The 11,013-nt window shown below is 35.1% G+C and overlaps 1 protein-coding gene across 1 annotated transcript in view; it reads right to left on the reverse strand.

Moving 5' to 3' along the window:
• PIK3C2G (phosphatidylinositol-4-phosphate 3-kinase catalytic subunit type 2 gamma) overlaps positions 1–11,013 on the reverse strand; it is a 242,508-nt gene that overhangs the window by 15,782 nt on the left and 215,713 nt on the right. Inside the window, exon 31 of the mRNA XM_015570075.1 lies at positions 6,215–6,309. Coding sequence (XP_015425561.1) covers positions 6,215–6,309 — 95 coding nt within the window. The remainder of the gene's footprint in view (positions 1–6,214; positions 6,310–11,013) is intronic.

Below are 11,013 nucleotides of genomic sequence, written 5' to 3' on the forward strand. Positions count from 1 at the left end.
AACATGTGTTTGAGAGTGGGATATAAAAGGTAGCTTATAGGTATATTGTATAGTACCTTAAATATTAAGCTAAGGACTCTGAAATTCAAGAAGAGCCTTAAAGTTTATTTCTGATAAATTAGATGAAAATGTTGATAGAAATAGAGTTTTAGGATATCTTATGCAGGATAAAATAGTAAAAGTAGAAAATAAGGAAAGGAATATCATAGCAACCAATAAAAAGAATTCATAGACAAATAAATAGAGGATATAGAATAGAATTTTGACAATAATAACAGTAACAGGAAAATAAAAGGAATATGACGAAATAAGTCAAAGTATAGAAAATTATGGCCTTTTGGCTAAGATCAAGTGCAAAAAATAATTATAGAAAAATTTTGACTAGGGGTTGTTGAGGATGATGCGACAACTTTTGAAATAATTAATAGGTCAGAGTGAGAGCTGGCTTCAGTGTAAAGTAGCAGACTACAATTTAGAATTGTTGAGTTTGAGAAGATTGCAAGATATGAGAGTCTGAACGGTCACCAGGGAATTGGAAATACGTAAATTGAGTTCAAAGAATTATGAAAAGTAGAGATATAAATTTAGGAGTAATTCATATAATATTTGAACTCTCAAGATGGAATGAAATTTGTAGGAAATTAGTTTGAAGAGTTAAAGTCCTGAATACTAGAAAAAGCTTCATGTTTAAGGGCTAAGTGTGAAGCTAAAATTTATTTAGTCATTATGTACATTATCTTGTTTAAATTTATAAGAGCTAAGGAAGCCTCCTGTCAAGGAGGTTTAGGGAATATACTAGTATAAATGGTGAAGTTTCATGGAGATCCTGAGAGTTGAAAAGTTCAAGAAGAAAGGACTAGTTGAAGATGTTGGCTCTTGGTAAAAGATCAAGTATCATGTTCATATCAGTAATCAGATGTTTATAGGACAATTTAAGAAACAATTGGTAATCTTTGAGAGGCAATGTTTCCTTGGTAAAACAAAAACAAAAAACAAAACATAAAACACAACAAGATATCCACATCTGGGCTGGATATGCTTTGCATCATATTCTTTTCTTTTTTGAATCATATTCTTTGAAATGAGAAATAAATATCATAATGGGCTTACTCTGGAAGAACACCTTTTAAAAAAATTCTTAGAATATATGGGATAATTGTCATTGCCCTTGAAAATAACCATTCAGCAATAAATTAGTATTTATTTAGATTGAAGTGCATCTAGGCTGGAACAATAATTGAAAAGAACTGGGATAGAAAATTTAGCCAAGTTAGTTTTAAAAGGAAACACAAAACATTGTTATTTTAATATGTCAAAATTCATATATTGCCCTAACCGGTTTGGCTCAGTGGATAGAGCGTCGGCCTGCGGACTCAAGGGTCCCAGATTCGATTCTGGTCAAGAGGGCATGTGCCTTGGTTGCGGGCACATCCCCAGTAGGGGGTGTGGAGGAGGCAGCTGATTGGTGTTTCTCTCTCATTGATGTTTCTAACTCTCTATCCCTCTCCCTTCTCCTCTGTAAAAAAAAAAATCAATAAAATATATTAAAAAAAATTCATATATTGCCATCACTGGGGCTTTATTTTCTTCAAATCTAAATTGTATCGCTGTTGTACTTCAACAAGCACCACAACTGACTTGGTGCCAAATCCAGAACCCACACTGCCTGGAGGGCACCATTTATGGAGTAAAGAGCCATTTGGTAAATGTTTCTTCAAGTATGGTTCATGGAACTAACCCCCGGCTACACATAGACAGCAAAATTGTAAGGAATTTTCTAAGTAAAATATGAAATGTAATAAATTTTTAATATGAGTGTGTGTTTAGCCTGAGGTTCTCTGGTTGTGCTTCACTCTACTTTTCCTTCTCTCTCTCCTGTTAATTTCCTATAGTAACTGTTTCTCCCATTTTGTGTCTTATGAACGATTTAACAGCACCCAATTTGAAGTGTTATCTTTTTTCCTTGACATTACTTGCTCTTCATTTAAAATAACTTACTCTTTTGTTACAGAGTAAGAAACTCTAACAGTGTGAGCATTTTCAATACCGGAAGAGAGTCCAGTATCCTTATTGATCACTTTTAGAGCCTTCCGGAACAGGTAGGAGAAAACAGTCTAGAATTAACACAGACTGGGAGAGAGAACAGGAGAGACATTGCCAGCAGTGTAATGCAGAGACAGACATGGTGAGTGAGTCCATGCCAGAGAGCATTTTAAAGTGGGCTGTGTGGGAAAGTACTAGAGAGATTTAAAAATATTTCAAATCTAAATGATTTTTACATTTTTGTTATATAAATGAAAATATTAGTTTAGAAAACCTTGACCAAGCTTCTAAATAACTGCATTAGTCAGCTTCTGTTCACTAGAACAAATCATATTTTGCTGCTTTGAAAGGAAAAACATTTCCGCAATCTTGTTTCAGCTTGTGATCTTGCAGGAGGGAAGTAATTCTTAGAGCAAAGCTTCAAAGATTTCATAGAAGATAATTCTTTTCATCAAACTTAATATCAAGTGCGACAAAACTGCAGGCTTAATACTTCATTTTACTATTAAAATAAAATTAAGCACAACTCTTTAGTCTGATTACTTTGGCATGTGAAAATACTAAAGGCTCAAAAAATAAATAAGAATTAGTTAAAACTTGAAATGGGCCAAGAAACTATGTTGAGAGTTATAGATTTTTCTGACATTTTAACATTATAATGTTATCTCTGTCTTCAGATGAGGAGAAAGAATAAGCTGTGAAAATGCAAGGCATGGGACCTTTTGTGGTGATTTTTGGATGGTGAGAAAGATCTTGGTTTTAGCCCTTGTTCACATCAGAAGTAATTTGACATTCTTTCTTTTAACCAAGTATTCATTGAGCACCTACTATGTCCTTGGCTCTGTTTTAGCCCCTGAGATTACAGTGTGATACAGGGCAGTGGGAAAAAGTAAAGTAAGAAAGGAGGTTTGGAAATGGTAACAAAGAGGGTGGTTTTGCAGTTTTACCTACAGGAGTGAGTCCTCACTCACTGAAAAGGTGACAGTCAAGTATGATCATTCAGGGCCCATGAAACTGAGCCATGGAGAATTTGAGTCATGAGCCCAGGGAAGAGCATTCCAGATAAACTGAGTAGGAGGAACAATTATCCTAGGGCAAAAGCATGTTTGCAATATTCAAGGAAGAGCAAGGAAGTCACTGAAGATGAAGTGGAATGATTGAAGGTGTCTATACTAGATGAGGTTGGAGAGGCCAAGGGGCCATATTGGTAGCCTCACAGATCATTATTAATAAGTATTTTGTCTTTCATGGTATGTGATATGAGACTCCTTCCCCAAAACAATAAGAAGAGAGAAATGACAGGGTTTGATTTATAAACAAACAAGGGTAGACAGAGAGAGACCTGGTAAGAGGTTACAGTAGTAATTGGGTTGAGAGATGATGGTGACTTGAACCAATGGTGATAGCAGTGGACATGAAAAGTGGTGGGATTCTGGATTTATTTTGAATGCAGAGCTGACATGATTTGCTGGCAAATTGGATGTTGTTTATGAAAGAAGTCAAAATGACTCTAAGGATTTTAACCTGAGCAACTAGTAGGATGAAGGTGCTATTTACTGAGATAAGAAAGATTGCAAAAGAAGCAAGGTTAGAAGGGCAATGATAGTAAGTTTATTTGGTGTATGCTAAGTTTGTGGTGCCTATTGAATTTCTATTACAGTTGTTGAGTAATCAGTTGTACATACAACTCTGGATTTTAGAAACATATTCAAGCTGGAGTTATAAATACAGAAGAGAAGGACATGTGGGTGGTATTTAAAGACACAAGACTGAAGATAGAAAAAAGAGAGGTCTAGAAATAAATACCAGGGCAATGAGAAGAGACTGGGGAGAAGAGCGGAGCCAGCAGGCACTGAGGATTCAGACTGCAGGAAGTATTGCTTTATTATTAAGATCCTTCAGAGGGCATTGACAATGTATAGTTTCTAATGGCCCTAAGTGTTTGTTTGCTTTTACTTTTTGTGGTATTCAACGGATCATTTTCCATTTCTCATAACTTGATCTGAATCTTAGACTCTTGCTCACTGTCTCTCCTCCCTTCATGCCTGCATCACATTCGTTTTGAATATACGTATTGGTAGTGCAGCTTCATCTGAGCGTAAAATGCATTTTTGAAAACTGTTAAATGTAATTTGGGGATTCATCTGGTGAATAAATAGGTGACCAAGTTGGCTAATATTGCTTTTGATCAAATATTAGGCATGTCTACTCAGTGACACCACCAAGTTTGCTGTGATTTCTATGCCAGCTCTAAAAGGAATATCAATAGGCATATTCTAAAATGTTTTGAGCAAAGACAACATTACTGAAATAAAAATTTAGTTTCCAATAAGACTATTTTCAATTAACAATTATATATCATATACATATATGAGTTCTGTCAAGTCAATTAACACCATTTCTCATTACTCTATTATTTCATTGTATGAATGTATACAGATACTTAGGTAAATCTTCATTTTCCAGCCTAAGAATTTCTTAAACAACTGCTATTCTCATTTAAGATGATTATCATATCAAAAGTAATTGAAAATACTTATTTCAATGGCTAAAAGTTCTACCAAAACATAACACATTTAATAATGTTGGTTCAGCTATTACAAAAAATGCTGATTATAAACACCACAGATTTACAAACAAACATCCTTGGGTATCTGGCTAATATTAAGTTTGTAGCAGATGTATCCTGTGCAAATTATGCCAACTATTTATTCACTGAAAAAACATTTATTAAGTTCTAGCATGTTCCAGATGCATGTCATGGTGAGAAGGGTTTGCCCCTTTAAATCCTTCCAAGTGCATCCTGAGAGGTTTATACTAATAAAGGAGAAAGCCAAAACAGTGCTACTGACTTTCTCTACACCTGTGGAATCTCCTGGGGAGTTTCACCCATTTTGACGAGACTAGAGAAAAACCAGAGAAGCTGGCGAGGCTTAGAGTTACCCTTTTCTGTTCACTGCTCCCAGACTACGATCATGAATAACCTACCCCGTGCGATAGAAAGCTCCCTGTCTTGCTTAATGACATGGCCCAATTGCTGCTCTTGCCTCTGACTTGACCCAGCCTTAGGGATAGTGGGGTGTAACAGAGACACAGCTTTTAGTTTTCTTTAGAGGTTAACTACAGTTATATGTTCTGGGGTTGCAAAGATGGGAGTCCTGTCCTCAAACAATTTATTAGCTTTTTTAAAAATTGTTTTATTGTTTAAAGTATTACAAAGAGTATTATATATGTCTCCTTTTTTTTTCTCCCCTTGACCTTCCCCTAGCCTCCCATACCCACCAGCCCCCAGTGTCTTGTGTCCATTGGTTATGCTTATATGCATGCATTCAAGTCCTTTGGTTGATCTCTCACCCACCCCCTCAACCCTCCCCGGCCTTCCGCTGTAGTTTGACTGTCTGTTCGATGTTGCTCTGTCTCTGTATCTATTTTTGCCTTTTGAGGAAAAAGAAATATCTGTGAGCAATTACATCAGAATCTGATAACTGTTGTGATGGTAAAAACTCAAGGTACAATGGGAATTTGAAAGGAAACTCTACAGTGGTTCTCAACCTTTTGTCCCTTTAAATACAGTTCCTCATGTTGTGACCCAACCATAAAATTATTTTCGTTGCTACTTCATAACTGTAATGTTACTACTGTTATGAATCGTAATGTAAATATCTGATATGCAGGATGGTCTTAGGCGACCCCTGTGAATGGGTCGTTGGACCGCTAAAGGGGTCACGACCCACAGGTTGAGAACCACTGCTCTAAGATAAGACATCCTGGCTTCCCAGACAAGGTACGGGCACTACCCAAAGAGATGAATCAGTTCTCTGGCAAGCTCAACATGATGGGATATGTCAGTTCTTGGGACTGAGCTGTTTTTCCTTTAGCTCTTAGTACTCCAACTTGTTCTGCTTTCTCAAAGCCTTTTCACTAGCATTTTCTGACACTTCATTTGGAATACAATCTGATTTTCATTCTAGGACTTACCCTGTGAAATATTTTATAATCCTCTAGGATCACAGTCAGGCTGAGAAGAACACTGTAATTGGTTCATTGTTCCTCACTTAAACTTGGTGGCTGGCCCCATTTCTCTCACTAATATTGACATTAATTGCTCAACAGAGGGAAGTAATTTTTAAATATAGGTTTCCATGTTTCTCATTAGATACGACAAACTTACGATGTTTTTCATGTGTTTCACTAGTATAGTTAGCTTCACATCTTCATATGTGATGACTAACTGCACCTTAGGCACCTTGTCAGGAAACGTCTCACCTGATAAAACAATAGAATTTCAGTGGGTTAAAATGGAAATGGCTTATCACAGGATAAATTAAACATTTAAAGACTAAAACAGGACTAATGGATAATATGCAACAGAAACTTTCTTCAGGTCATGCTGAAAATACAATGCTTTTCAGGAAACTGGGTAGATTAAAGATGGAATTTGTATCTAATTTCCTGAACCAACTCTTCCTCCTTATATGCCATGTATTTTTGTTTATTTCTAAATTTTTCTTAAAATATTTTTTTATTGTTTTCAGAGAAGAAGGAAGAATAAGAGAGAGAGAAAGAAACATCAATGATGAGAGATAATCATTGATTGGCTACCTCCTGCACACCCCACACTGGGGGGTGAGTCCGGAACCCAGGCATGTGTCTTGACCGGGAGTTGAACCATGACCTCCTGGTTCATAGGTTGAAGCTCAACCACTGAGCCACACCTGCTGAGTCATGTTTTGTTTTGATTGATACCCAATTGTTTAAGCTTGAAACTTCAGTGTCATTTTTTGGCTCCAGTTTTCTCCTCAATATTAAGTACCATGAGCTCTAATAATTAGAAAGCATAGAGGTTGATAGTGTTGGTATTAGAAGTCAGTGAGTCTGGGGTTTGGGTCCCAACACTATACTTAGACTATATTAATAAATAAATTAACCCACTTCTGTAAAATGGAGATGATAGTTATATACTTCAGAGGGTTAAGATGATTAACTGATAAAACTCAAAAGTTTTCATAATATAATCTCTCAATTAAATGTCTATTCTTACTAATAGTCTTTCACCATATATTTACAGTCATCTCTTCCTTTTTAGTTCCACAACATCTAGTTCAGACTCATATGTATCTTATGCTGAACTTCTAGAACATTCTCTTCTCCTCCAGACCTCAGTTCTATTTGTACCCAAATACCAGTATACTCTTTCTATGGAAACTTTTATAAAACTATTTTTTTGGTCAAAGTACTGTTCATAGCTTTCCATTACTTATGGAAAATTATGAATTTCTCAGCCTTGTCTTGTAGCTTCTTGAATCTGTTTTATTCCCCACGATCATTATTCTATACTGTAGTCTCTGTGTTCAGTTCTACAAAATCTCTGCTATTTTGTTCCAGTCATTACTCAGATTACTCCCCTTTTTTCTTGAAGTGGTCTCTTCCACCACATTTGGCTATTGAACATTTGCCTTTCTATAAGACCTATTTAAAATGCAAAATAGTTTCTGTGGTCACCTCCTTATGAACCCCCTTAGGTCAGCCTATGACTTAATATTTATATCTTAGTTATCTTACATGTCTCAATTTGCTTTGTGGATTACAATTTCCCTCAGGGCTTACATTTTTTTTCTTACATCTCCAAGAGATATATAAATCAGTACTTGACCCATAATGTCACAAAAATTTATTTCATAACAAAATTAACCTAATTTTTACTTTCAAGTTACAGCATTCCATTATTCCTATGAAGGCTTTAGTTTTTTAATTAAAAATTTCCAGTTTATAGCCCAATGATTAAGCATAATTTACAGTTTTTATAGTATTTCCCTTGATAATCTCTGATAGTATGTTTTCTAAAGGAATTTAGAAAGAAGAAATTATTAATAACAAGGACTTGGCAATGTTCTGTTGTGGGTTCATTGTGGTCCCCAGTGAATTTTCTGATAGCCAATTTTAGTCTCTAATCCTTTCTAACATTTGAAAATTAAACCTCAACGGTATGTTTCCTCTTCCAAAGCCTTTTACATACTTATTAAAATAGTTTACACATTGTAAGGAGGTCATATAAATTACTTTTATTAATGTGAATTATTGACATTGAAGTAATTGAAATTGGCATGGAGTGTTTCTTACAACTGCAATGGTAATTACATAAATATAACAAAAACTTTCTCCCTTAAAAAAAACTTGATTACAATGACTGAGAGGCTTTGTTAGTTACAGAATTATAAAATAAATCTGAGTGTAGTAGTGAATTTGATTTTGTAGATAAATTGAGTTTTGTAATAAAAATTTAGAGTGTTGAACTTTTGGTATGAGCATGCTAAAATGCTGATAATTTGTTGATGTACAATGAAAATTATTTTTGAATTAAAGAGTGAAAAGGTTATTAGATAGAAACTTAATGTGTTTACACTGAGGAGTTTTAATTCAAAGGTAGGAAATTACATAAATTTATGATGGAGTGTCTAAATGGTAACCAATTTAAGTAAACTGTTACTTGACCTGACTGGAGACGATATCACAGGCTAAACCTCTCATGCCAGATGTGTAACCAGAGTGTCCATCAAAAGCATGCCAGAGTTCAGAATCCAGTGGAAATTCAGGCCCAGAGAACAATGCAGTAATATAGAGATACTTAGTATTTCTAGAACTCTTACCGTGAGCCAAACATCGGGCTAAGAACTTTAAGTACAGAAACTCACTAAATCCTCACAGCAATTTTATAAAGTTTGGTTACCTCCATTTTGCACATGAAGAAATTGAGGCATCAGGTCCAAGGTTGTGCAGACAACAAATGGTGCAGAGTTAAATGATCTCTAAAGCCTGTGTTTTTAAACATCATGCTCTAAAGGGGCAGACAAGAGGGCAATACCCTAAGGGAAAAAGTTTTAATAAAAAATCCAGAGAGGGAGACTTTTGAGAATAACTTTATATGAATAAGAATATGCTAGAATATTTTGATTTTTTTTGCTTCCAGTTAGTCTGGGGGGAATCTGGTCCTACTTGATCTAACCATTTATGGTAACACAAGAATTGTTAAAATATTACTGACCCTATGGATGATGGTATTGAAATACTTGAATGCTTGGCTCTACAGCAGTTAATACAGTGCTCATTATACATCATGTGTCCACTAATGCTAAAAATAGAATTTCAAAATTTTACTTTTTTCAGATGATAATATATCCACATGATTAAAGAATGAAAATGCTCTCCCATGCAGTGGATGAAACTGGAGAGCGTTATGCCAGGCGAAAAAGCCAGGTGGAGAAAGATAAATAGCACATGATCTCACTCATATGTGGGATATAATGACCAACATAATTTGATAAACAAGAATAGATCCAGAGACAAATGGCAGGGGTGGAGGGGCAGGGGCTAGTGAGCAACCAAAGGACTTGTCTGCATGCACATTAGCATAACCAATGGACACAGACACTGGTGCAGTGGGGGCTTGCCCGGGGTGGGAATGGCCGGGGTGGGGGCGGGGGTGTCAATTGGGGAAAAAGAAGATATATGTAAAACTTTAGACAATAAAAAAAAAGAAAATGCATTTTAAAAGTATACAGTAAATAGTCTCCTTCCCATTTTTAACATCTGTCTACCCAGTTTCCCCGCCTATTTACTATTCTACACAAAGATCTTGGAAATGTTTTCATATCACTAATAAAAATCTTAAGTACTTTAAATAATATAGTTTCATATTATTCTATTATGTGGAAATAGCATCATTTATTTAATCAGTTCCCCATTGGTGGGCAGGTGAGTTGTTTCCAGTTGTTAGAAGCCATGCTGAGGTGACTAGCCTTGCATGAGTGTCATTTTGTACTTTTGCACAAGTATCATTGGAGAAGTTTCCAACAGGAGAATTTCTGGTCAAGGGTATTTGCATTTGTAATTTTGAAAAATGCTGCAAATTGGCTTCCATAGAGGTTGTACCAATTTGCATTACCACCAGCAGTGTATGAGAGTGCCTGCTGGTTTGTATCCAAGCTTGTTAATTAAATTTTTAAATTTTTGCCAACGTTGATGAATTAAAAATGGTGTCAGAGTAATTTTAATTTTTCTTATAAGTGAAATTGAGGATCCTTTCATTTGGTTAAGAGCCACTTGAATTTCCTTTTTATAGTTTTCTGTTTGATTGTTTTTTTTCTTACCAATTTCTAGAAGATGGTTATAAGTTAGATAATCAATTCCTTGCCTGTGATAAATTGCAAATATTTCACCCATTTTGCATTTAATTTGTATTTTTATGGATTATACTACGGAATTTTATATCACACAGAATGTTTGTAGCTTCTGGATTTATAGTCACAGCTTTAACAGCTCATCCCAAGATTATAAGGGATTTTTTCCACGTTTTCTTTGTCACATATATGGTTTCATTATTTACATTTAAAATCTCTCATTCATTTCGCATTCATCCTAGCATATGTGGGGAGTATGGTAACCCAAAAATATTTACTAAATTTTCCCTTTCTGGTTTTGCCACATATTAAATTCTGGAGTGTATTTGACTCTATCAACATTCTATTATGTTTCATTTATTCTTCCATTTATGCACAGACACCACACTGTTTTAATTGTTGATGCTTTGTAATGTGTTTAATATTTGGTAGGGTTAGTCTCACCTCTTTTCTCTCCTTCTGCCAAGTTTTCCTGGCTTTTGTTTATTTAGGAACTGTAGAATTAGCTTATCTAGTTAAACATATTTTTAAAATTATATTTAAAATTAAATTAGAAATATTTGACATCTTTATTATGTTGAATCTTCCTATCCAAGAGCATGCTATGTCTTCCCCTTTATTCAAGGCATCTTTCAAATCACTCAGTGGTGTTTTTAAAGTTTTATTCATTTGGCCTTGCACTTTTTCTGTTACATTTCTTCTCTTTCCTTCCTTCCTTCCTTCCTTCCGTCCGTCCTTCCTTCCGTCCTTTCTTTTTCTTTTTTTGCTGCTATTATTGTGTGATCTATATATG

This window comes from Myotis davidii, unplaced genomic scaffold (genome assembly GCF_000327345.1).
Source record: "Myotis davidii unplaced genomic scaffold, ASM32734v1 scaffold346, whole genome shotgun sequence".
Taxonomy (NCBI): Eukaryota; Metazoa; Chordata; class Mammalia; order Chiroptera; family Vespertilionidae; genus Myotis; species Myotis davidii.